Below are 27,322 nucleotides of genomic sequence, written 5' to 3'. Positions count from 1 at the left end.
CCAGGCTCTCACACTTTATTCACACACATACCCAGTGCTCCCCAGGCTGTGCCTTTCCCAGGCAGCACCCTGCCCGCCCTGCAGCGGGGGGAGCCCAGCCTACCCTGCTTGCTGCTGCCACCTCTGGGGACTGGCAGGGGGAGGCAGGCGCCCCTGGCTGCTTTCCCAGTGCTGGGGGAAGGGACGGCTGATGTGGTACATGGGCTTTATGTGGAAGAACTAAAGCCCTGAGAAAAGGGCCTGCCCCAGACTCTGGGCACACTGTCCCTCCATCCTGGGCGAGGCGAGAGCAGAGGTGGGTACAGAGGAGATGCCAGGAGAACCCTGGGTGCAACGCAGGCAGCAGGAGAGAAGCAGCAATCTAGGCGAGGCCTCTCTCCCCTGGCACAGCCTGCGTGGGGAGCACTTCCTCACGGCCTTCCAGACTCTGCTCAGGCCTGTGCCCCCTCCCTCCTCTAGTGATCCCTGCCTTCCGCCATTCCTCGCACCCAGCCCCGGCCCGCAGCACCCCCCCATCCGCTCTGCTGGGACAGCGCTTCCCACAGAGTCCCCAGCCGCTCGCACCATCCTGCTAGCGGAGGAGGGTCTCCCTGTGTCCTGTGCACAAACACGCAGGCAGCTGGTACTTAGCAGACTCCTACCCCACGTGCAGCAGGAGGTGGCAGTAACACAGCCCCACGGGGCAGAGGCTGGGAAAGGGACCTAGGAAAGCTCTTGGGGGCCATGGGGGGGGGCCTGGGGATTAGTGCTCTGTTCCCCTGCAAGCGCCCCAAGAACACTGTTCTACGCTTCCACAAAAGAGCCAGGGCTGGGCCCGCCACAGCCCTAGGAGAGACCCAGCGTTCGAGTCCCAGCTCTCACCCGGGGTGTAACCCCAACCCTCCCCCCTGCAGGCCACGAATGGCTCAGGCGGCAGCAGGAAAGGCCCGGTCCAGTTCTGTGCCGCTGTGGCTAGTGCTTTGGCTACTGGCCGCTCTGAGCTGGGTGCAGCCTGTCGGAGCTCAGCTGCCCAGGCGTTTGAGACAGTCCAATAAATTAAGACGGAGGCAGCCCAAGGGGGCTGCTCCCCCACCAAAGGGCTGTGGCTCCATGGCCCGTTGTACACGCCAGGTCCTGGCTGGCTTGCCGGGCACTAGAAGAGCTGCAGTAAGAACTCCGGTGCCCACTCCAGGGCAGTCTGTGTGACGGCCAGAGCTGCTGCCCCCAGCGTGGCCGAAATCCCCCACACGGCCGCTTTCACCAACGGGCTGTGCCCGGCCGTGGGCAGGAGAGCAGCAGCTTCAGCGTGGGCGCTGTCCTGCCGCTGGCTGCGCAGCACGGAGTCCGGGCGCTGGTGGGAGGTGGCCAGCTGGAAGGCGGTGAAGGTGCCTATGGAGATGCTGGGAACAGACGGGGAGGGAGCTGGTTAGCACAGGGATGAGTGGCATGCAGGGTTGGCCAGGGCCCGGCTGGGGCTCTGCCCCCTAATGCCGAGATGCGAGGGCAACTCTCTTCCCAGGCTGCATGGGGGGACCCGTCCTCCTCAGCTGCACTGCCATGTTAAGAGAAGGCAGGGGGGCATCTTGAGTGCAACCCCCAGTGCAGCCCTCGGCTCTGCCAAGCTGGACACCCTGGGTTACTGCCCTGGGTGGGAGGGAATCAGACCTGCTCCAATGTCCGCCATTACCTTGCTGCCTAGGGGCTGGAGACCCACAGAAAAGCCATTCGCGATCGTCCTCCCACAGCCAGGGCCCTTCCGCTCCGGCAGCACCAGCCCGTGCCGTAGTCTCGGAGCCACTCAGCCCCAGGGCTGCATGGGGGCGGGGTTGGCTTGAAGTGTGTGACAGAGGAGTGGGACGAGCTCACTGCCAGCCTGCCAAACACCATGAGCTTAAAGGGGTGCCCAGTCCCCCCACTGCAGCCGCCAGCATGCCCGAGAGCTCGGCCACACTGCCTGGTTTTCTCACTGCTCCAAGGGCAGAGGGAAAATCGACAAGGAGTTTGGGAACCCTGGCCCCTGGCAGCAGGGATGGTCGGGGAGTGGGGCAGCCAGCCAGCCCTGCAGCAGCTACATGGCAAGAAAAGAGAAGAGTTGCACCTTTAACCAGACACTCCTGCCAGGGCCCGGGGCAGCCCCACACCTGGGAGACCACTGGGGGCCGGGTGCAGATCCAGCCACAATTGGCCTCCCGCTGCCCCCGCAGCCCTGTCCTCCCTCACCTCTTGTGGTGCTGCAGAGCCGCCTGCTTGGCCAGCTCGGTGTGCGGGTGGCGCTGGAAGAGCTGGAGGGCCCGGGAGATGAGGCTCTCGTACGGAAGGTTCTGGGGGATTTGGGACAGAAGCTGGTGGACGCTGGGCATGTCGCAGTCACACGCCAGCACCTCCTCCTCCCGGTGCAGAACGATCTGCCGGGAGAGTGCACCATGGTCACATGGGAGACGTGCCTCTGCAATAACCCCCAGCCCCGACAGGGGCTCTCCTTGGGCTGCCCCTGCCACGGCCCCGTCACACGCTTCTAGTTCTACACCACGCCCAGCACCTTACCACGCCACTGACAAAACAGCCACCTCTGGGGTGGAGCACAGCAGCTGTTTCGCGTGAGCAGGGACAGCGCCCACCAGTTTGAGACGGGAAGTAAAAGAACCCTGTGACCAAGTGAAGTTGCAGGGGGAGCTGTGAGCCACAGAACAGTCACCCCCCAGGAGTTGGGCTGGGACTCCACGTTAAGCAACTCAACTGGCTAAAAGTGCCAGAGGATCATCAGTGGCCAGGAGTAAAGGCACAGGGGCTTCGCACCACACCGGGGCGCTGGGTTTGGTGCTGGCTCCCCCTCTGAGTCGCTCACCGCCCCCCCCAGCAACTCAGCCGTCTCCCATCCAGCTACGGACCCATCCGGCTGCCTTAGCTTGCGAGATGGGCCGGGGGACGAGCTGCGCTCGCTGGGCTGCGTTCGAGGGACGTTGGGCTGGGGGATCACAATGCCCCTTCTGGCTTTGGAAGCGGGGGAGCAGGCTGGCGGCCGGTCACCTTCCCCTGCTAAGCCCCCCCGGAAGCGGGGTGCCAGGGGCCAGGACTCCCTCCCAATTCCGCTCCCTGGGGGGCTGGGCACCTGCGCCGAGGACTGCAGGCGGACGTACCGCGGCAGCGAAGTAGACAGGCAGGAGCGGGTGCGAGGCCAGGAAGAAGTCGTAAAGGCGCAGGACGCGGGGGAAGCTGGTGAGGACGTGGCCGTACCACGTGATGAGCCAGCTCAGGGCAAAGATCGTCCCCACCTCCGCTCTGCAGACACGGGGGAGAGGGTCCTGCTCAGACGCTGACCGTCGCCATCCTGCCAGAACCCACCCCCAGCGCCGCCCCTGCACCCCAACCCCGACCCGCAGCCCCCGCCCCCAACCCCGACCCGTCACCCCCCCAACCCCGACCCGCAGCCCCCGCCCCCGACCAGTCACCCCCCAACCCCGACCCGTCACCCCCAACCCTGACCCGCAGCCCCCACCCTCGACCTTGACCTGTCACCCCCAACCCGCAGCCCCCCGCCCCAACCCCAACCTTGACCTGTCACCCCCCAACCCTGACCCGCAGCCCCCTGCCCCCAACTTCGACCTGTCACCCCCAACCCGCAGCCTCCCACCCCATCCCCCAACCCTGACCTGCTGCCCCCCCACCTCCAACCCGCAGCCTCCTGCCCCACCGCCCCCCACCCCTGACCTGCAGCCCCCCATCCCCAACATCAACCCCTACCCACAGCGCCCCGCCCCCAACCCGCAGCCCCCATCCCCAACCTCAACCCCTACCCGCAGTGCCCCGCCCCCAACCCGCAGCCTCCTGCCCCACCACCCTCACCCCTGACCCACAGCCCCCCATCCCCAACCTCAACCCCTACCAGCAGCGCCCCTCCCCCAACGCGCAGCCTCCTGCCCCACCGCCCCCACCCCTGACCAACCACCCCCCACCCCCAACCTCAACCCCTACCCGCAGCCCTCCCGCCCCAAACCCGCAGCCTCCTGCCCCATCCCCCAACCTCGATCAGCCGCCCCCCAACCTCAACCCTACCCACCGCCCCCTGCCTCCAACCCGTAGCCTCCTGCCCCATCCCCCAACCCTGACCCACCGCCCCCCGCCTCCAATCCGCAGCCTCCTGTCCCATCCCCCAATCCTGACCCACTGCCCCCCAACCCCGACCCGCAGGCCCTACCCGCAGCCCCCTGCCTCCAACGCGCAGCCTCCTGCCCCATCCCCCAAGCCTGATCCACTGCCCCCCAACCCTGACCCGCAGCCCCCGTTCCCCAAACTTTACCCGCAGCCCCCTGCTCCCAACCCACAGCCTCCCATCCCCCAACCCACGCCACCAACCTCAACCCCTACCCGCAGCCCCTCACCCCCATCCTCCAACCCCTACCTACAGCCCCCCCAACCCACCACACAGTTCCCCGTCTCCCAATTCTGACCCACAGCTCCTCAACCCATCTCCCAACCCCACCACACAGTTCGCAGTCCGGCCCCACAGTCCCCTGCCTTCCAACCCCGCCCCAGAGCCCCCCAACCCTGCCCCACAGCCTCCTGCCCCCAACCCGCAGTCCCCTACCCCCAACCCTACCCACAGCCTCCAATTCCACCCCACAGCTCCCTGCCCCACAGTCCCCTACCCCCAGACCCCAATCCCAACCCTCTGCCACCCATCCCAACCCCTACCCACAGTCCCCTGCCCCACCCTCCAATCCCGACCCACAGACCCTGCAGCCCCAGGCTCCTCCCCCACACCCAACCAGCTCTGTTGATACCTCCCAACCTGCAGGACCCGACCCAATTATTTCCATCCTGGGCCCATCTTGGGGGGTGGGGATGGAGAGGGGTGGGCTCTGGGCAGGTCAGTCACGTTGCTGCTGGGGCTGGGAAGGAGGCAGAGTCGCCTGACGCACATCCCCCTGCCCACCCCTCTCCCAGCCCCACGACTGCACGACTCACGGTACCTCAGCATGAAGGCATGGAGGCAGAGGCTCTCCCGCTGGAGGATGGGCATGAGATAGTTCAGGATGTGCTTGGTGCTGTCCATGGTGGGGTCCATGAAGTCCCTGCGGACGGGGAGAGGTTAGAGGAGGGCGTCCCCCAGCGAATCACCAGGAGCGCGGATGGGTGTGATCACCACGCTCTCACTCAGTGCATGCTGGGACCGGGAGCCCCCCCTCCCGCCCCCATGCTGTATTATAAGCAGGGTGAATAAAAATCAGATTTTTTTGATAAAATGTTTTTTGAGGAAAAAAACCTACCTAAAGATAAAGATATCTTAGAGCTATAATGTATCTCATCATCAAATAGGGATTATAAATTCTAATTGTATCATATGAGACAATATATTCACAATATATTCACGTACCCAATCTGATGGGGTTCCACAGGCTTCTGTACAGATTATTTAGGGTAAATCTTTCTATCTACCCAATAGGACTCAGTGCTCAGCCTGGAAGATACCATCAGAGATGCTTAGTTTAGCAGTTCTCAAACTGTGGATGTGTGTCTCCAGAGGTAACATGCTTGTTAACAGCAAAAATGTTTTTAAATAAATAAAATATAGAGGTGAGAAATAACAGAGCTCAACCCTATTGTCCCTCGGCAAATTTGTGTACACAGAGTCAATCCCTTACCTCTCTTTAAAAGGGCAAAGTTTCAAAAAGTTCAATAAATAGAAGATTGTTGGGGGCAGAATAGATCTGGACCAGGAGAAAAAGTCTGGAGATAAATATGAGAAGGGAGGGACAGGCAGTAGAAACAAAAGTAAAACTGTTTGAGCAGCATATTCCAGAAGTCTTGAGGTCTTTCTGAGTGTAGCCTTCATTGACTTGAGATCTACCATACCATTCTCTCGCTAGAAGGCAAAACCTATAATGGCAGCAGGCTGCAAAAGACCCAGTTTGGGAATATTTGAATGAAGTTCCTCTACCTCTGGGTAAGACAGGCATGCATGCAAAATGCAAACAATGTGTAGATGGAAGGGGATTAGGCTTGCCTGAATGAAACAACATAAGGAGAAGTGTTCCTTCTCAGGAGGAAGCTGCATTGAAGATGATGAAAGGAACGTGTCTGAACGTGCAGGATCTTCAGTTGGTAAACTTTTTTATTTCATACTTCTTTCTTAAGGTCTGCCTGTCTTCCTTCTGGACTATTATTGAATTCTCATATTTGAGCAAAAAATATAGTTGTTACTCTATGGTACTATCATTTTAGATGCAGTTGTGATAAAAAATAAAGAGCTAAAATAAGACAGATCTTCCTTTTACAATTTCACCTTTAAAGTAGTACTAAGTGTCAGTGAATGCAATGAGTAATACTAAGTGAGCAGTATGGTAATAATTAAATAACTGCATTGACTTATTTTGTTTAGGAGAATCCATCTTCAACATACAAGATTCTGAAGACTATCCACCTTCAAGATCACCATCATTTTCTATAGTTTCAGAGTTATCTGCCAACGATAGCGTTTCAGTCACATCATGCATGTCACATAGCTACAGTATATCACCTGTAGCAAAAAGAAAAAAAAAATCTCCATCGTCCAGAAACAACCATAAATAAGTTAGTGATAAGAACCAGCAGATTACAAAAAGAGGTAATTGATGAAAAAATTGCCCGATTTATTTATGCAACAAACTCTCCTTTCCGTATGATTGAGAACCCATACTTCATTAACATGGTTCAGTCATTAAGACCGGGATACAGATGCTCCCCGGGTTACGTAAGACCCAACTTACACAAATTCAACCTTACGCAAAAAGTCCAATAAGGCATAAATAAAATTTTCAAGTTGCGGAAAATATTGCATAGCTTATGGAAATGCAAAGTACTGTAGTGCGGAGGAATACAGCAGTAGCATCTCCTACAAGGGAAGGCTTTGCTCTCTTACAGCCTCATATTATTTCAGTTATACTGTATTTCTGTTATTTCACCCTATTATTTCATTCAGATCATGCCTGGAAAGCGACCAAATGATAGCAAGAGTGCAGGACCAATTCGTAAGCGAAAGAAGATTGATTTAGAGCAGAAAATGAAAATAGCGAAAAGTATGAAGACAAAGCCTGCCGTCAATTGCTTGTGAACTCGATTTAACTACCTCAACAGTGAAAAGTATTTTGAATGATAGTGCACGCATAAAAGAGCATGTGAAAGGCTCTGCTCCTTTAAAATCAACAGTCATAACGAAGCAGCGTTCTGGTGCTATCTATGAAATGGAAAAGTTATTAACAATGTGGATGGAAGATCAGATTCAAAAACGTGTGTCGCTTATCTCATGAGTATTCAAGCGAAGGCTAAGAGTATTTTCGAAGACATAAAGAGAAAATACAGTGATCCGAAAGCCAAGTTTGTGGCTAGTCATGGGTGGTTTAATAGATTTAAACAACGTGCAAATTTTGACAATGTAAAAGAGAGTGGTAAGGCTGATAGTGCTGATACAAAAGCAGCTTAAAAGTATCCTGAAGTGTTACGAAAACTTATAGAAGAATGTGGTTATACAGCCCAGCAAATCTTTAACGTTGACGAAACTGGATTGTTTCGGAAAAAAATGCCAGACAGAGCAAACATTTCAAAAGAGGAAAAGACAATGCCAGGGTTTAAGGCTTTGAAAGATAGGCTAACACTTTTGCTTGTGGGTAATGCTGTAGGAGATAGCAAATTGAAACCATTGCTTGTTTATCATTCAGAAAATCCCCGTGCATTTAAAGGCATAAGCAAGGCTACCCTTCCAGTTCATTTCCATTCAAATAGAAAGGCTTGGATCACAATGGCACTTTTTGAAGACTGGTTTATACATTTATTTATCCCCAAAGTGGAAAAATGCTGCAGAGAAAACAACATCCCATTCAAGATTATGCTTATCGTCAATAATGCTCCTGGACATCCCGCACATTTAGACAACTTTCACCCTAATGTAAAAGTCATGTTTCTGCCTCCTAACACGACTTTGATCCTACAGCCCATGGATCAAGGGGTCCTTGCTAATTTTAAAGCCTATTATTATCTACAAAGAACATTTGCACCAGCAGTAGAAGCAAATGACAGAGAGACTGGCAAGACTTTACGCGATTTTTGGAAATTGTATAACATTTACCAAGCCATCCTAAACCTTGCTAAGGCCTGGGCAGGGGTTACCCAAGTTTGTTTGAATGCCGCATGGAAGAAAGCATGCCCACAGTTCGTACACAGCTTTAAAGGTTTCGAAAAAGACAAAATCTCTGAGGAGGTGGCAGATGACATTGTGAAGCTTGCCAAGCCGCTTAAGTTGGAGGTTGATGTTGGGGATGTGGATGAGCTTATCGAGTCCCATGGAGCTGAATCATCAAATGAGGATCTCATGGAATTAGAAGCAGCAAAAGTAAAAGAGCAGACTGAAGCTGAAGAAGTAGAAGAGCCACGACATTTCAACACCCAGGAGATGGCACTTGCATTTTGTGAGATTGACTCTGCAATGGCAAGGTTTGAGAAGACAGACCCCAATTCCTCACGATTCTTGAAAGCGAACAGAGGCATTGATGAAACGCTGGCCTGTTACAGACAGATATATGAAGAGAAGAAAAAGGCCACTATCCAGTCATCTCTCAATAAGTTTGTAAGGAAGGTTGAAAGGTCTGCAATGTCCACATCTCCACAGCCTTCCACCTCCAAAGCCCCCTCTGAGGACCCAGATGATGTAATGCCTGTCTCCTCCTCTCCTTCCTCATCTACAAATTAAGCCCATTGTCATTCACCACCAAAATGCAGCCTTCAGTGTGCCAGGATAACAATAGGATTAAAGTAAATGCAATATTTTTGTTGTAATTGTTTTTTATGCGTGCACAATATACGTTTCCAACTTGCATAACCCATATTTTATGTAAGACTTTCCAGAACGGAACGATTGTGTAAGTAGGGGAGCATCTGTACACTCCACCCAACAGAGCAGCAGTTGCAAGAAAATTGCAGGATAAAGTGTCTGAAAGAGAAACTGAGCAGTGTGCAAAAGACCTAGACAGTGAAATTGTTAACGTGAGTCTTGATGCGTGGAGCAATGTCCACAATGATCCTGTTGTATGTGCTTGTGTGACAACTGAAGAAGGGAATGTCTTCCTTACAGAAACAATTGATCCATCAGGAAATGCTCACACAGCAGAATACTTACAAGAAGTAGCAGTAAAAGCTATAACAAACTGAAAAAAAATTCAAATGTCTAATATGCAGCTTGGTCACAGACAATGCTGCAAATGTATCCAAGATGAGAAGAAATTATTTAGAAGAGAGACCCAAGCTAATAGCATACGGCGCAGTGCTCATTTGATGCACCTCCTAGCCAAAGACGTCAGTGTTCCAGAAATAAAGGCTAATGTTGTTGAAATTGCAAAATACTTCCGTAACAACCACTTTGCAGCAGCTGCTCTGAAAAAAGTGGGAGGAACCAAGCTCACTCTCCCACAAGATGTGCGATTGAATTCAGTAGTGGACTGTTCTGAGCACCAGATCAAGAACTGGCCTAATCCAATGACAGTTTGTGAACAAAATCGTGAAAAATAGATGGCCCTGTCACAGCCAAAGTTCTCAACATTGGGCTTAAGAGAAATGTTGAATACGTGCTGAGCACCCTGAAGCCTGTTTCTGTAGCCTTGAACAAAATGCAGGGAAATCGCTGTTTTATTGCTGACGCTGTTCAAATCTGGAAGAAACCGAGCGAGATCATAAAATAGAGAAATATGCAATGACAGAGTTAAATTACAAGCATTAAAAAAACAAATGGGACAAGCACCATCTCCATAGAATCATAGAATCATAGAATATCAGGGTTGGAAGGGACCCCAGAAGGTCATCTAGTCCAACCCCCTGCTCAAAGCAGGACCAAGTCCCAGTTAAATCATCCCAGCTAGGGCTTTGTCAAGCCTGACCTTAAAAACCTCTAAGGAAGGAGATTCTACCACCTCCCTAGGTAACGCATTCCAGTGTTTCACCACCCTCTTAGTGAAAAAGTTTTTCCTAATATCCAATCTAAACCTCCCCCATTGCAACTTGAGACCATTACTCCTCGTTCTGTCATCTGCTACCATTGAGAACAGTCTAGAGCCATCCTCTTTGAAACCCCCTTTCAGGTAGTTGAAAGCAGCTATCAAATCCCCCCTCATTCTTCTCTTCTGCAGACTAAACAATCCCAGCTCCCTCAGCCTCTCCTCATAAGTCATAACTCCAGCTCATTTTCTTGCAAATAGTCTCAATACTCAGTACCAGGGTCAAATCTTAACTGCTGAAGAAGAAGAGTTGGCTACGACATGGACATCCAGCAATCATCCCTCCATAATGCCAACTATAATAAACTTCAGAGCTAAGGGTGAACCATTCAAGAAATATATGTTTGCTGATGATGTTTTAAAGAAAGTCACAGCAGTGAACTGGTGGACGTCATTTAAGCACTTGGATTCAGAGACTATTGAAGTGATCATCTCCCTTTTACCAGCAGCAGCTTCTTCTGCCAGTGTAGAAAGAATATTTTCTTCCTTTGGACTAACTCATTCCAAATTGAGAAGTCGTTTGGGACCTGAAGAAGCAGGAAAGCTTGGTTTTCTTTTCCAGATTATGACCAAACAGGGAAATGAAGGTGAAGACGACTGAGTCAGCTGCCGAAGCCAATATATTAAGTTTCTCATGTTGACCTGGCTGACAGTCGAGTTAATTTTGGGGTTGGTTTCTTTTTTTTAAACATTTCATTGAAATATTTTAGTTAAAAACAATTTTAACAAAAACAAACCTGATTTTTAAACAAAAAGTGAATGTTTAACTAAATTAAAAAATTCACAAGCTTGTTTTGTTAAAATATTTTATCTTTGCTGTTGAAGGAAAAAAATCCAGAATCATAACACTGTTGTTTTAGTGAAATAAAACAATTTAAAATGTTTGTCTGGTGATGTTCTCCTCCTAATACTGCATGGCGAGAAAATCGTCCAAATATTAATGATTAACCTGTTGAATTGGAGATAGTTCACCTCCCAATGACTTCATAAATATCTGCCTCAGTTACCTTTGGTAAATGATATAACCAAACAATCATTCATTTTCTGATATAGCTGTAAAACTAATCTGAAAAGTTTTCAAAATAAATCACTTTAAAAGTGTGTACCTTCTAAAAATGAAACCTACATCTATCTCTGAGTTGTGAAGAATATGTATTAAGGCTATAACAACCAACAAGAATGCACATTTATGTAGAAATCTACAGAAATCGAGTCTTCCTGACTAGTGATATAAATCAATTTGATTTAAATGAAATTCACTCTGCTTATAATGAAACAAACAAAGGTTTATTGAGGAAAGAACAGAGATTCAACTAAGAACATGAGAAAGCAATGGAAACAAATGATGACTGTACAAAACCAAACCACAAAATGTGCAGGTGGGTCTGCACTTAGTAACAGTTACCTTTCCTGCCTAACACAATAGGCTGCTCCCATGTTCCCAAGTTCAGTCTCCTCGCAGAGTCAGCTGGCTTCCTGGGAACCAGCATCCAAACATTCACAAAAACACCCCACCTCCACAAGATGTTTCCTCAGTGAATTAATCCAGAGGCCCTCCCCGCACTCTGTGTTACAGTGACAGTCTATTGTCTTTACTCACACAAGGCGATCCTGTTCCTTTTTTACTTCCAAGTGGTTTCGATTGTTTGCAGTTGTCTCTGATGGTTTCCATCGATTAGCCTTGCTCCATCCCAAGGCTGACAACTGAGCCTTGCAGTATATCACCAGCTAACCAGGGAGCGGTGACAACTCCCTCCTGCTTGAGTGGGCCGTCACCAAGACACATTATCCCCTGGTGACTAACTTCTTCTCCAAGCCCATAAAGCATACAGTCAATAGAGCTACATTAGTCTCTAAGTATTACTCATACATACACCTCACAAGGATTCTGAGGCGTGGTAAGTTACAAGCTTGCCATATACCCCTCACGGATAAATACCCTGCAAGACATGCGTTTGGTATAGCAAGTTTGTCAGGTCTGAGAAGAGACTTGTTTGGAAAGAAGAGGGGACCCTTTGCTACGGGTCACAGAGGTCTCATAAAAGCCACTGCTGCACCAGTCATCAATATCATAGCAAAATGCATGCACAGATGCTGTGTGTGGGGTTATGTTCTTAAGGGCTGTGTCTAGAGACTCGCCACTGGCAAGGTGAAAAGCAGGTTTTTGGTCAGACAAGAAATGTTTCTCTAGCAGGCTGTTTTCATGTACATTAAGCAGTGTCTGGTTCACAACAGGTATCACCTCATCGATCCGAGCCGAATGCTAATGCAGGATTGTGAAAACTTCAGAGAGAGAAAAGGAACAGGAGGAAGCAAGTGGCACCTATTTTCCATTCCCTCTGGGGCACTTGGCATTGGCCACTGTCGGAAGACAGGCTACAGGGCTAGATGGACCTTTGGTCTGACCCAGTATGGCCATTCTTTTGTTCTTATCTTAAAATGCACCTGGAAGCTTTGCTCTCTAGGACATTTGGGAGACAAAGACGACACCCTGGCAGACTTCACCTGGGAAGTAAACAGGCAGCGATTTGCTTCATGACAGCGGGGTCTCAACCAGGCCTGGCTGAAAACGCTGGCAAGAACCTTAGGCGAGATAAGCTGCTGTAGACAGGAGGGTAACCTGGTCGCTAAGGGCAGTCTCTAGGAACTGTGCTGTGATTTTGTTTTTCATGCAACCATTTGTTTCCAAAATTCTTACTTGCTGTCCCCTGAATCTCTGTCTTTGATGATAAACTTATTCTTGTTTTCACTCTAAATGTACCCAGGTGCTGCGAGCTGAGCACAGCGCTGGCCCTCAGCTAAGCCGTACCAGCTGGTGAGTTCTGTGCGCGCAGGAGGGCTGGTCATTCTGAGAGTGCCCAGTGGCTCGGGGCTAGGCCCTCCAGAGGGACGCTCTGAGGACTCAGGGGTGGGCGTGTGCCTATCACTCCCTGCAGAGGGAGCGGGGCCTGCGCCAGTGCTTGTGCTGCCAGAGGCTGGTGGTTTTGGGGAGCTGATCCCCAGCAGGCCCAGACAAGTTTTCCTCACAGCCCTTAGAAAGACACAGCTACAAGGGCCAGAGGACCCAGCGCCGAGGCAGCAGCTCCCCTCTCTGCAATGAGCTATCCCCAGGGCATGCCCCTTCCGAGCTGGAGCAGCCTGTCTCTGGGAATCCAGCCTGGCGGGTGTGGGGGAAAGGGCACTGCTAGTCCCAGGGAGACCCTGTGAGATTCCAGTCCAGATCTCTCAAGTGCCAGACTGATGCCCCAGTGGTTAATGCTCTGCACTGCAGTGCAGGAGACTCAGGCTTGAAGCCCCCCAGGGCCGCAGGGAACACCGCAGGGGACAGGGCTGGTGCCCCAGGGGTCCCCGGCTGGCACAGTGCCAGCATTGATTCCCAGACCAAGGCACAGGCTAGCCGAGGGGACGTCCCACCCCCCTCCAAGGCAGCTCTGTGGGCCTGATACCTGAGATGGTGGGTGGAGAGTCTCTCCAGCAGCGCGCTGCCCATGCGCTCGCCGGCCACCAGCAGTAGCGTGACGGCGATGTCGTGGTAGCCCTGGTAGTAGTGCAGCTCGGGGTGAACCCTCAGGATGTGCAGGATGAGGTCGATGAGTTGCTCCTGTAGGACCTGGCGCTGCTCGGCCCGCATGCCTGTGCAGAGATGGAGGGTCAGAGCCCCAGGGCACCGTGCAGTGCAAAAACCTTGCTCCAGCACCTCCCACTCAGCCAGCTCCACAGAACCAGCCCCCACTGGAGTCTCCAACTCCCCCACCCTGGCTCTGCTTGAGCAGGGGGTATGGTGAGAAGACTGTCAGGCAGAAGGCCCCTGCAGCGGTCCCTTGGGCTGAATGCAGACCCCTCTAATCCCCTCTGGCAGTTGGTCCTAGCCAGGTCCTCCAGCGCTCTGTGCCTCGGGCCCAGGTACCCATGCTCCATGAGCTGCCCTGTCCCAGCTGTCTCAGTGGGTCCCAAGCGGAGACGTGGTCTCTGCTGCAGCTGTACCTGCTTCCTTTGAGGATTAGCACCAAGGCCATGAGTCAGCAGCCCCCCAGAGTGCCAGGAGCACAGCAGACTGGAACCAGCAATTAGGAGCTGGGGGGCCCCATATCATCCCTCCCCATCCTGCTGAGCCAGCCAGTCCCTCATCCAAGCCCTGGCTTATGGAGAAGAAGAAGAGAGGCCTGGAGTGGCCAGCGAGCCCCAGTGCGGCGTGCACGTGGGGAGGGAGCGTGATCGCCGCGTTTGGTGTTATGAGTTGGTCAGGTCTGAGAAGAGAACTGTTAGCAAAGAACATGGACCCTTTGCTCTTCCAGCCTGACTCGCACACGGAGCTTCTTCACCACACCTTCTTCAGCTGAGTGGCCCCCGCTGGCCCCATGAAGTCAGGTGAGACTGGTGCCCCACCGACCCTCCCCAGATATCCCAGCACCTGGCTGGCCAGATTCACCCTCAGAGACAGCAGGGGAGCGACAGGGAGGGGAGGGAATGAATCTCTAGGCAAGAGGTGTGGGCAGGGGGCTACTACAGCCAGACGCTCGGGTGCGGGGCAGGGTTGGCAGACATTCTAAGGCAGGACCATGGAGGGGGAGCACAGGATCCAGCGAGGGGCACAGGTACCTTCCGAGGCAGGCGGCTCCCCTCCGGCACCAGCTCTGCATGGCAGAGCCAGGAACAGGCAGGACAGAAAGAAAACACAGTTACCAGGGAGACCCCCCCTGCAGCATGTTCCCCGCTGCGCTGGACCCAGCCTGGGCTCTGCCTGGTGAGGAGGGGCACGTGCTGTGGAGCCTAGCCATGTGTGCGGATGCACAGGACGAGCCTCAGGAGCCTGCGGGGTCATCGGGAGCCCTGGGCCCTCGCTGACTCTTGCAATAGGGAAGCGGGGAAGCACTTAACCCTTCCCTGGCCACTCTGAGCTGAGAGCAACAGCCCAACGCAGGAATGAGGGCACGGTCTCTGGGAACGCCCCACCCCGCCCTTACAAAGCTACCCGGCCCCACCTCACACACCCCTGGGCAGGAGGTGGCCTTGGGTCTCCATCCCAGCAGTGCAGCCTTTGGGGAAAGGGGAAACAAACAAACACCCCTTCTCCCCTCAAATCCTCCTGCCCCCCAGCAACTCCAGTCCCTTCCCCACAGCTCTCGCGGGAGGGAGGTGGGGCCATCAGGCCTCTGCCCCCTGGGACTAACCAATGCCCAATCCCAGCACACAGAAAAGCTCTCCCCAGCTGCTACCACTTCAAACCAGGAAGAGCCAGCGGGAACCTCGCTGCCCACAGGCACGCCCGGCACCAGGGCACGTCTCACCTTCGGGGAAGCGGCGTGTGGAGCGGTTCACATCCAGCTGCACTTGGGTGTAGTCCTTGTGGTTCCGGCGGACAGCCCTGCCTGGGGGGAGAGGCCAATGGGGTCAGGGGCATGCTCAGAGCTAGCAGCAATCCTGGCAGTCCCACACAACTCACTCCTCAAGGAGCTGCCCAGCTGACATGGGGGTCTGCAGCATGGACCCCAACTCAGACTCAAGCGCTGCACAGAACAGGACGATAGCAGAGGCAGCCCCTCCTCCCCAATGTCCTGTATCCCTCCTTGGCTGGAAGGACTGGGTCAGCCTGGCATCGGGGAAGTGAGAGCTAGGGGACCCCGTCTGAGCCTTTGCCCTCTAGGTCAGGATCACTGGGTTAGGCACATCCAGCCAGTCACATGGCCCCAGCTCAATGCCCCCCAGACAGCTCTGATTGCCAGCTCAATGGAAGGCCGGTACACATACAGCGCTGGGCTGGCAAGCAAGGGGCTGGCAACAGTTCCAGTGTCACAGTGGCAGGGAGTGCTCTGTGCCCATCAACCTGGCCCCAGGACATGCCAAGGAGATGAGGAGCAATGTCAGCTAGTGGGCAGAGCACACTAACAAGGCAGACATTAACCCCAGCTCTAACATGAGCTTGGGCAAGTCTCTGGCCCAGTCCCCATGTTCCCCAGGCATTAGTCCATCTCCTGGCTCAGGGTGTGCAGAATGGGAGTCACAGCTCCACTCCCTGGGCGGCGAGAATTAGTCAGCACCCCAGTCAGGCTCAGTGTCTGAATTAAGCTGCTTGTCGTCCACTATCCCCACCACGACTACGACGATGAACCACAGAGGGTGCTGCACACAGGGCCAGGCGCCCAGGCCCCTCTGAGCCCCTGGCAGCAGCTCCTTGCCAACACCTCTCATCCTTGCTTTGAGCTGCTGTAAACATCAGGGAGCTCCCACAGGGCCAGATATTAGCAGCACTTGCAATATGCAAAGCAGCTACCGCAGTGACCCAAGCAGGCTACACCAGGGAGCCTTGACAGCCACACATATTTACACACCTTCTGGACACACCAGCCCACAACCTCCCATGTCTATCATGAGGTGCCACCCACAGGGGCTACAAGCCCCAGCATGCACTACTCTCCCAGCGTCCAAGCAGGATGAAATGTAAGGTAAGCACTCTATGAATATGAATTAACTCCATGGAGATCTATATGATCCCCATTACACAGGGGGTGCTGAAGAACAGAGGGGCAAAGCGGTGTGACAGCAGCAGAGGTGGAGAGAGAACCCAGGAGTCCTGGCTCCTAGGTCTCCTGCTCTAACCACTAGCCTATAGCATCTCTGCGTAGAACCATCCATGCAAGTGAGACCCAAGCACTTCCCACTCATGGGACAGTCAATCAGAACTCCCTCCCGGTGCCCGGAAGCCCGTTAAGGCGCTGGCCAGCCCAGCAGCGAGGCCCTGGGGCACAGACGCGACCCTGCACGCCAGGGAGCTGAGCCCCCCTACCTGGCTTGGGAGGCAGGTTGTACACGTTGACGCTGAGCAGCTTCGGCCAGACTTTCCTGCGGATCTCATCTGTGAGCAGCCCCCCCTCGCTCACTGCTGCCCCCCGGAGGGTCTCCACAGCCACAGGGTCACTCGTTAGGGCCTGGTGGATTAACAGCAGCTTCTGCTTCCTCTTCGACCCGAGCAGCTCTGCCAACAGGAGAGAGATGGTCACCGTCTATGCCCTGCCCAGCTGCCCACGCTTGGTCATCGCCACCTGTATCCTTCTCCTGGCTTAGCCTTCACTCGAATCCCTCTCTATGGTGCCCAGCGTGATCCTTCCCCCTTCCCAGGGCTCGGGGCACTGGGCACACACTCAGCTCTGCCCCCTACCTAATCCTGCAGACTCCTCGGGGAAGGGCCTAGGACTCCACCTGTGGGATGCACACAGGGAGGGGAGAGACAGGAAGCAGAGCAGCCAGTTTCTCCAGATTCAACGAGGATAAAGGCAAACGAATAAGCCTGGCGAACTAGCCAAACTCCCAGCGGCTCAAGGGGAGACAGACCAAGGGAGCAGGAAGCAGAGCTCCTGAAGAGGCAGTGATTAGGTACTAGTTTGGTTTTGTCTCCCATCACAAGAGCAAACAGCCCAGCGTAGCTGTGGGCGCTGCACACACAGGCACCAAGTTGCAGAGCAGGGAGGGGAAGCTCCCACCTGGGGCACTGAAAGAAAGAAATGGAGCACATGACTTACAAGGAGAGGCTGAGGGAACTGGTCTTATTTAGTTTGCAGAAGAGAAGAGTGAAGGGGGATTTGATAGCAGCCTTCAACTACCTGAAGGGGGGTTCCAAAGAGGATGGAGTTCGGCTGTTCTCAGTGGTGGCAGATGACAGAACGAGGAGTAATGATCTCAAGTTGCAGTAGGGGAGGTCTAGGTTGGATATTAGGAAACACTATTTCACTAGGAGGGTGATGAAGCACCAGAATGCGTTACCTAGGGAAGTGATGGAATCTCCATCCTTAGAAGTTTTTAAGGCCCAGCTTGACAACGCCCTGGCTGGGATGAATTAGTTGGGGATTGGTCCTGCTTTGAGGAGGGGTTTGGACTAGATGACCTCCTGAGTTCCCTTCCAACCCTAATCTTCTATGACCTGTGCAGCCCCATGCCAATGGGGCTTTGGTCTTGAATGGTGATTCTGGGTTCTGTACTGGGACTAGTATTTAATTATTCATTACACAGGGAAAAAAACATTAAAAACATTATTAAGGCTGCCAAATCAAGCACTCAAAAATTACAAAAAGCCTTAATTCAGCCCCCTTTGTGCCTCTGCATTACAATGCAGTCCTTAATTATGTGATCAGATACTATTTGTTCCCCAGGATTCCTGCCTCATTCAGTTTACAGGATGGATGATGCTCATTTATCCTCATTCGCCACTGTGCAGCCCCAGACCTTATTCATCCACAGCATCTGAACCCTGCTCTTCAGCGCTACTATTAATTTCCTCGTGGGCTTTTCTAAGGCCCTCAGTGCTATAGCATCCAAGTGCTTCACAAACAATTTATCTTTGCAACACCCCTGGGAAACCAGCGGCTATCACCCCATTTTTCAGATGGAGCCCTGAGGCACAAAGGGATTCATTTTGGGGTGGCCAATATGAGGCACCTAGGACCTGATTCTTCAGAGTACTTAAAAGCACTTTGTATGTTGAAAGCACAGCTCCCGTTGAGTGCTTAGCGCTTCTGCAAACCAGCCCCCAGGGTCTCAAGTCGGGCACCCAGGAAATGAGGCACACACAGTTAGCAGCCACCTGTAAACAGCCTGATTTAAGTGACTTGCCCAGCAGCACACAGGAACTCTGTGGCAGAGGGAGGGATAGAATCCAGTTCTCCAAGGCAGCATTCAACTGCCTTAACCAGAAGACCAGCCTCTCTGCCTGCAATCCCCTGCCTCCTTCACTACACACCTTCCAACTTCTGCAACAGATAAGGTAGCTGCCTTCACCACACAGTCCTGACTGCACCCCCAAAGCAGGTCCCTCCTGTTCACTGAATTGGGGGGTAGGGGCATTGAGAGCACAGGGGAGACAGTCCCGCTGCTCTCAGTTGTGGTCTCTCCAGCCTCAGGGCTGGAGTATGCTCAGAGCTGATGGAATCTATGGAGCATGTGTGAACGGCAATTTCTCAAAGGCTTGTTACTTGGCCAAATGTGGACGGATTGACACAGGGATGGCAAAAGGCAACACCCTGACACAAAGTACAGGCCCATGCCAAATTTCAAGTCCCTGCTCCAAAGCATGGAGGTGCCAGAGCTTCTCAAAGGCACGGTTGCCAGGATTTTACTATGGGCTGACCCATCTTAGCTGAAATTTTCAAAATAAAATAATAATAATAATAATAATAATAATTAGCCTGAGGCAGACACCTGGCTTGAAAAGCTTTATCCCAATTAAAGACTGGGAAAGTTATAAGCAATTGAAAACAGGGTGTTATCATGGGAAATGTTGGGCATCCATAATAATGGCGGATGCTCCAAGCCCTGCCCAGAACAATCCGGGAAAGGGAGCGGGGAAGTCACAGAAGACACAATTATTTTAGTTTGTCAAGAGTGGAGATGGCTGAGGAGCTTCTGAGACCGACCCAAGCAGTGCCATGGCCAGCAGATTCACTTGTAACAAAAGTGCAGTAATGCCCCTTTGGAGGCATTAACCGAACCAGAGCAGCTCAGGCAAAGGGCCTGGGCAGCACGCAGGACAGGAAACAAAGGTCCGGCTCAATGGGCAGCAGCAGTCCAGAGACAGACAAAATGTCAGGGTGAAGAATCGTACTGAGGCTACCCCCCTGCGACTGTGTGAATCAATGGGGCAACCTGCGCTGGGATACTAGGGCAGCTCCAGCCATGTTAGAGATGTAGCAGAAAGAGGGGTGGGGGAGGGCGAAGGGGCGTGCCGAGTACAAACGAGGGGAAGGTTGGCTCCCTTCAGTGTCCCAGGGCTGGTGTGAAGCCAGCTCTCTCACCCGCATGCAGCCAGCTTGGCGGGTTTCACAAGCACGCTGACTTCCCGGCAGGCTCCAGCAGCGTCAGCAGCTCACAGGACTGGCTGGCAGGGGGATGTGGAGAAGCAGATGTTGGGACATCCACCCGCCGCAGCTGTCACCCTCCCCTCTGTGCACCTGGCCCTGCAACTAAGCCCACCACAGGACCCAGGAGTAGCCCTTCTGCGCAGCACTCGCTCGGGCAGCGGCCACAAGCCGGGACGGGGGTGAACACAAGCAGGAAGGCTCCAGCAGGGCAGCTGGACGCCATCCCCTGCTCAGGGATCGCTCCCTACAGGATGCCTTCCAGACTCTTAGCCCCTCTAGCCTGAGGCACCCCAAGTGATGGGACTCCCAGCCCTTCCCCGGCGTGGGGGGGGCTCCACAGCCTGAGCCAGCTCATTGCAGGGCAGCAATGGGGCTCCCAGCCCTTCCCACAGGGAAAGGACTTCCCATCTCAATGCATCTCACCTACCTACATTCCATCCCCTTCCTCCTGACTCCACCCTGCTCCTCCCCACACTCCCTCCCTCCCCCCTTGTTGGCTGCCTTCGTGGGGATAGACACATGGGGCGCTTTTAATCTGGTCATCCAGCTCTGGCTCTCCAGGCCCAGAGCATTTCTGTAACTCTTCTCCGAATTCCCCGCAGCTGGCTTTCTAGGGGCCAGCGCAGAATGCACTATTCCAGGAGCAGCAGCCCCAGAAGCCACGTCAGGGACTCTCTCCTCCTTGCAGCAGGCTGGAGACCTCTCCCCGCGATGGCCTCACCACCGATATCGTTGCAAACATCACCCCACACCTCACCCCTCACGCCTCCAACTGAGTGCTCCAGGGACAAGAGGCGGGAGCGGACTCGGACACAGACGTGGCGGAAAGGCGCAGCGGGTTTGGAAGCCACTCCCCACCGTTTTCCCCATCACCGGCCTTCCATAAATCACCACTAGAAACCAGAACGTTCAGGGCTGGCGCGTCAAGGCTATGACACCAGCCGCACGTCACCAGCACCTGCATGGGTCAGGCCCTGAGCGTCACAGCGCATCAGACACTTCCCAGGGAGCCCCAAGAGGTCAAGGGCTCAGGGACCAGTTTATGCAGCAGCATGTTTGCCCAGCTAAGTGCAGGTCTGGAGCACCCTCTGGCGCGATGGGATGCAGAGGTAGGAAGTAGAAATGCTCTATAAAGAGAAGCCATCAATTCAGCACACTCCACCTGTTCTATTGGGTGCACCCTGGCTCTCCTTCCCTCCCATCGCGGGTTCTCCCAGCTGTTCCACAAAGCACCTCCATTAGTTTCTTTTCCAGCAGTGAAATTACAACCCTGTCCCGTATTCCAGGCACCTCCCCCCGCCACTCTGGCGCCAAGGGGTTAAAGCGCCCAACTGCAATCCTGAAGTTCGGAGGTTCAGCTCCATCCCGCACTGAAAGGTCACCTCCAGTTCACCCAGCTGCACAGTGGGTACCCGATCCATTGGGCTAGGGCAGTCAAAGGCAGCGGACGTGACGCTGGCACAACCGCCTCTGTGTGCCGCTGGCTGTGAAGCAGACAGGCCTTAGGCACGTCGGCCCAACAAGCCCCAGCCACCCACCTTTCCTCCTGCAGCTCCTGCCTGTGCCCCCAGGAGACAGGCGGGGTCCTGCCACCACTCTGTAGCCACAGCCTTTCCACTTCCATCACAGAGAAGCCACGTAGGGAACGAGGCTGCTCCCTCAGGAGACACAGCAACGAGGCCTAAACTCCCAAGCACCCGAACCCTCCTCCCCCCCACGCAGGGAGCGCGGACCCAAGAGCATGGCTGGAACGTCCCAGGGAGCTGCATCGTGAACTGCCAACCAGGCTGGGAGTAGGGCACATGCGACTCCACAACCCCCTTTGCTGCTCTGCACAGTTGCCCTGAAGAGGCCTCATGGCCAGAAGGGTGAAGCGAAACTGGGGGCAGCACATTTCCCAAGCCAAGGGCAGGGGGATCAGACAACACGCTAGCTCTGCGGCAGCTTTGGGAAGCCATAGATAACATAATGCCAATTCCTAGAGCTATCATCCACAGTTCTCACAGCGCTTCACCGGGTCCAGGTCACTATCCCCATTATACAGATGGGGAAACTGAGGCACGGAGCAAGGAAGTGACTTGCCCAGGGTCACCCAACAAGCCAGTGGCAGAGTCGGGAACTGAACCAAAGTCTCCTGAGTCCCCACCCAGTGGCCTACTCACTAGGCCACCTTGCTTCCCGTCGGCACAGGGCAGCCAGTCACCAGTGCTGCCTCTCCGCAGACAGCCCAGCACTGGGCTGTGCTCTAAACACAGCACTCAGTCACCAGAGCTAGAAACCCCAGCCTGGGCCTGCCCAAGGGCTGTCCCCTGTCCCCAAGCAAGGCCAGTAGTGGCTCCCAAGGAGGACACAGGGGCTAAGATTCGTGATGTGACGGAGAGACTGCCGAGACTCATCAAGCCCTCGGATCGCTACCCCTTCCTGCTTCTCCACGTGGGCACCAATGATACTGCCAAGAATGACCTTGAGCGGATCACTGCGGACTATGTGGCTCTGGGAAGAAGGATAAAGGAGTTGGAGGCGCAAGTGGTGTTCTCGTCCATCCTCCCCGTGGAAGGAAAAGGCCTGGGTAGGGACCGTCGAATCGTGGAGGTCAACGAATGGCTACGCAGGTGGTGTCGGAGAGAAGGCTTTGGATTCTTTGACCATGGGATGGTGTTCCATGAAGGAGGAGTGCTGGGCAGAGACGGGCTCCATCTTACGAAGAGAGGGAAGAACATCTTTGCCAGCAGGCTGGCTAACCTAGTGAGGAGGGCTTTAAACTAGGTTCACCGGGGGAAGGAGACCAAAGCCCTGAGGTAAGTGGGAAAGCGGGATACCGGGAGGAAGCACAGGCAGGAAGGTCTGTGAGGGGAGGGCTCCTGCCTCATACTGGGAATGAGGGGCGATCAACAGCTTATCTCAAGTGCTTATATACAAATGCACAAAGCCTTGGAAACAAGCAGGGAGAACTGGAGGTCCTGGTGATGTCAAGGAATTATGACGTGATTGGAATAACGGAGACTTGGTGGGATAACTCACATGACTGGAGTACAGTCATGGATGGTTATAAACTGTTCAGGAAGGACAGGCAGGGCAGAAAAGGTGGGGGAGTAGCACTGTATGTAAGGGAGCAGTATGACTGCTCAGAGCTCCGGTACGAAACTGTGGAAAAACCTGAGTGTCTCTGGATTAAGTTTAGAAGTGTGTGCAACAAGAGTGATGTCATGGTGGGAGTCTGCTATAGACCACCGGACCAGGGGGATGAGGTGGATGAGGCTTTCTTCCGGCAACTCACGGAAGCTACTAGATCGCATGCCCTGATTCTCATGGGTGACTTTAATTTTCCTGATATCTGCTGGGAGAGCAATACAGCGGTGCATAGACAATCCAGGAAGTTTTTGGAAAGCGTAGGGGACAATTTCCTGGTGCAAGTGCTAGGGGAGCCAACTAGGGGGAGCGCTTTTCTTGACCTGCTGCTCACAAACCGGGTAGAATTAGTGGGGGAAGCAAAAGTGGATGGGAATCTGGGAGGCAGTGACCATGAGTTGGTTGAGTTCAGGATCCTGACGCAGGGAAGAAAGGTAAGCAGCAGGATACGGACCCTGGACTTCAGGAAAGCAGACTTTGACTCCCTCAGGGAACAGATGGCCAGGATCCCCTGGGGGACTAACATGAAAGGGAAGGGAGTCCAGGAGAGCTGGCTGTATTTCAAGGAATCCCTGTTGAGGTTACAGGGACAAACCATCCCGATGAGTCGAAAGAATAGTAAATATGGCAGGCGACCAGCTTGGCTTAATGGTGAAATCCTAGCGGATCTTAAACATAAAAAAGAAGCTTACAAGAAGTGGAAGCTTGGACATATGACCAGGGAAGAGTATAAAAATATTGCTCGGGCATGTAGGAAAGATATCAGGAGGGCCAAATCGCACCTGGAGCTGCAGCTAGCAAGAGATGTCAAGAGTAACAAGAAGGGTTTCTTCAGGTATGTTGGCAACAAGAAGAAAGCCAAGGAAAGTGTGGGCCCCTTACTGAATGAGGGAGGCAAGCTAGTGACAGAGGATGTGGAAAAAGCTAATGTACTCAATGCTTTTTTTGCCTCTGTTTTCACTAACAAGGTCAGCTCCCAGACTGCTGTGCTGGGCAACACAAAATGGGGAAGAGATGGCCAGCCCTCTGTAGAGATAGAGGTGGTTAGGGACTATTTAGAAAAGCTGGACGTGCACAAGTCCATGGGGCCGGACGAATTGCATCCGAGAGTGCTGAAGGAATTGGCGGCTGTGATTGCAGAGCCCTTGGCCATTATCTTTGAAAACTCGTGGCGAACGGGGGAAGTCCCGGATGACTGGAAAAAGGCTAATGTAGTGCCCATCTTTAAAAAAGGGAAGAAGGAGGATCCTGGGAACTACAGGCCGGTCAGCCTAACCTCAGTCCCTGGAAAAATCATGGAGCAGGTCCTCAAAGAATCAATCCTGAAGCACTTAGAGGAGAGGAAAGTGATCAGGAACAGTCAGCATGGATTCACCAAGGGAAGGTCATGCCTGACTAATCTAATCGCCTTTTATGATGAGATTACTGGTTCTGTGGATGAAGGGAAAGCAGTGGATGTATTGTTTCTTGACTTTAGCAAAGCTTTTGACACGGTCTCCCACAGCATTCTTGTCAGCAAGTTAAGGAAGTATGGGCTGGATGAATGCACTATAAGGTGGGTAGAAAGCTGGCTAGATTGTCGGGCTCAACGGGTAGTGATCAATGGCTCCATGTCTAGTTGGCAGCCGGTGTCAAGTGGAGTGCCCCAGGGGTCGGTCCTGGGGCCCGTTTTGTTCAATATCTTCATAAATGATCTGGAGGATGGTGTGGATTGCACTCTCAGCAAATTTGCGGATGATACTAAACTGGGAGGAGTGGTAGATACGCTGGAGGGGAGGGATAGGATACAGAAGGACCTAGACAAATTGGAGGATTGGGCCAAAAGAAATCTAATGAGGTTCAATAAGGATAAATGCAGGGTCCTGCACTTAGGATGGAAGAATCCAATGCACCGCTACAGACTAGGGACCGAATGGCTCGGCAGCAGTTCTGCGGAAAAGGACCTAGGGGTGACAGTGGACGAGAAGCTGGATATGAGTCAGCAGTGTGCCCTTGTTGCCAAGAAGGCCAATGGCATTTTGGGTTGTATAAGTAGGGGCATAGCGAGCAGATCGAGGGACGTGATCGTTCCCCTCTATTCGACACTGGTGAGGCCTCATCTGGAGTACTGTGTCCAGTTTTGGGCCCCACACTACAGGAAGGATGTGGATAAATTGGAAAGAGTACAACGAAGGGCAACAAAAATGATTAGGGGTCTAGAGCACATGACTTATGAGGAGAGGCTGAGGGAGCTGGGATTGTTTAGTCTGCAGAAGAGAAGAATGAGGGGGGATTTGATAGCTGCTTTCAACTACCTGAAAGGGGGTTTCAAAGAGGATGGCTCTAGACTGTTCTCAATGGTAGCAGATGACAGAACGAGGAGTAATGGTCTCAAGTTGCAATGGGGGAGGTTTAGATTGGATATTAGGAAAAACTTTTTCACTAAGAGGGTGGTGAAACACTGGAATGCGTTACCTAGGGAGGTGGTAGAATCTCCTTCCTTAGAGGTTTTTAAGGTCAGGCTTGACAAAGCCCTAGCTGGGATGATTTAACTGGGACTTGGTCCTGCTTTGAGCAGGGGGTTGGACTAGATGACCTTCTGGGGTCCCTTCCAACCCTGATATTCTATGATTCTATGATTCTATGACACAAGAAGCCAGTGGCGGGCGCTCATGGGACCGCCTGTCCCAGGGGAAGCGCCTCCCTACCCCCCACCAATTAGCACTGAATCATGCCCTGTCATGGGAGGAAGGGTCTATAGCTCCCTACAGCCCTGAACAGCCCCACTGGAGAGGGACAGGAGGGGCATTCAGCCAGGACCAGCCCAGCCTCACCGCCGGGGCTGCACCTGCGACACCCACTCATAGGCTTTAAGGTCAGAAGGGACCATTATGATCGTCTAGTCTGACCCCCTGCACAACACAGGCCACAGAATCTCACCCACCCACGCCTGTAACAAACCCCTAACTTATGTCTGAACTACTGAAGTCCTCAAATCATGGTTTATAGACTTCAAGGTTCAGAAATTCCTCAGCAAGTGACCCATGCCCCACGCTACAGAGGAAGGCGAAAAACCCCCAGGGCCTCTGCCAATCTGCCCTGGGGGGAAATTCCTTCCTGACCCCAAATATGGCGATCAGCTGAACCCTGAGCATGTGGGCAAGACACACAGGAAAGAATTCTCTGTAGTAACTCAGATCCCACCCCATCTAACAGCCCATCACAGGCCATTGGGCATATCTACCGCTAGTAGCTGAAGATCAATTAATTGCCAAAATTAGGCTCGCCCATCCTACCATCCCCTCCATAAACTTATCAAGCTTTGTCTTGAAGCCAGATGTGTCTTTTGCCCCCACTGCTCCGCTTGGAAGGCTGTTCCAGAACGTCACTGCTCTGATGGTTAGAAACCTTCGTCTGATTTCAAGTCTAAACTTCCTGATGGCCAGTTTATATCCACTGCAGCATGTCAAAGAGCAGCACCCCCCTTCTGCCCTCCCCCCACCCTAGAGCATGGGGGTCCCCAAGGGTCAGCACCCCCCAGCACCTCCCTCCCACCCCAGAGGGCCCTGAAGGATCAGCGCCCCCCAGCACCTCCCCTCAACCCACAGCACAAGGGGCCCTCAGGGGTCTGTGTCCCCCCAGCACCTCCTCCCATCCCAGGGGTGCCCCGGGGTCAGCGCCCCCCAGCACCTCCCCCCAACCCAGAGCACGGGGCCTCCCCAGGGGTCAGCGCCCCCCACCCCAGAGCACGGGGCCCCCCCAGGGGTCAGCGCCCCCCAGCACCTCCCCCCAACCCAGAGCACGGGGCCTCCCCAGGGGTCAGCGCCCCCCACTCCAGAGCACGAGGCCTCCCCAGGGGTCAGCGCCCCCCAGCACCTCCCCCCACTCCAGAGCACGGGGCCCCCCCCAGGGGTCAGCGCCCCCCACCCCAGAGCACGGGGCCCCCCCAGGGGTCAGCGCCCCCCGCTCACCTCCCCGCCGCCTGCCCGGGGGGGGCCGCTCGGCCGAGCCGCCCCCCCGCTGCCTCGGGCCGCCGCCGCCGCTCATCGCCGCGGAGCCAACTCACAGCCCCCCCCCGCCGGGCGACAGAGCCCGCCCCCCGCCGCTTCCGCCTCCCCATTGGAGCTGCCTCCGCGCTCATTGGACAGCACCGCCGTCGCTCAACTTCCAGGCGCGGGAGTGGGAGGGGAGAGGAGGCGGGGCGCAAGGAGCGCTGGGAAATGTAGTTCACGGGGAGCTGAGGGCCTTGGATGTGTCAAAGACGGGCGGGGGCATGGACATGGACATGGGGAGTCTGCATGGGTGAGGGTGGGGATGCAAGAGTGAGGGAGCATGGAGGAGGGTGTGTGGGGTTGGGAGGATGCAGGG

At 54.0% G+C, this 27,322-nt stretch overlaps 1 protein-coding gene across 1 annotated transcript; it reads right to left on the bottom strand.

Annotated features, from left to right (window-relative positions):
• LOC119851933 (TBC1 domain family member 20-like) lies at positions 1–27,036 on the bottom strand. The gene is made up of 8 exons (XM_038392551.2): positions 26,926–27,036; positions 16,783–16,971; positions 15,287–15,367; positions 13,445–13,631; positions 4,950–5,051; positions 3,117–3,258; positions 2,200–2,384; positions 1–1,379 (listed from the first exon to the last, which is right to left on the bottom strand). Exons 1-8 carry the CDS (start codon positions 26,999–27,001, stop codon positions 1,133–1,135), a joined length of 1,209 nt encoding a protein of 402 aa, XP_038248479.1. The 5' UTR covers positions 27,002–27,036; the 3' UTR covers positions 1–1,132.
• Between the last annotated feature and the right edge of the window lie 286 nt (positions 27,037–27,322).

This window comes from Dermochelys coriacea, chromosome 2, assembly GCF_009764565.3.
Source record: "Dermochelys coriacea isolate rDerCor1 chromosome 2, rDerCor1.pri.v4, whole genome shotgun sequence".
NCBI classification, from domain to species: domain Eukaryota; kingdom Metazoa; phylum Chordata; order Testudines; family Dermochelyidae; genus Dermochelys; species Dermochelys coriacea.
The sequence above is the reverse complement of the archived record's forward strand: the minus strand, read 5'-3'. Positions and strand labels throughout refer to the sequence as shown.

What these genes read in the sequence shown, in the direction of transcription:
- LOC119851933 (XM_038392551.2), bottom strand. Translation starts at nt 27,001, where the DNA reads ATGAGCGGCGGCGGCGGCCCGAGGCAGCGGGGGGGCGGCTCGGCCGAG. An exon ending in CCCGGGCAGGCGGCGGGGAG is followed by an intron (nt 16,972 to 26,925) that starts GTGAGCGGGGGG and finishes TCCTGTTGGCAG; the next exon opens with AGCTGCTCGGGTCGAAGAGG. An exon ending in CACACGCCGCTTCCCCGAAG is followed by an intron (nt 13,632 to 15,286) that starts GTGAGACGTGCC and finishes ATCTCTGCACAG; the next exon opens with GCATGCGGGCCGAGCAGCGC.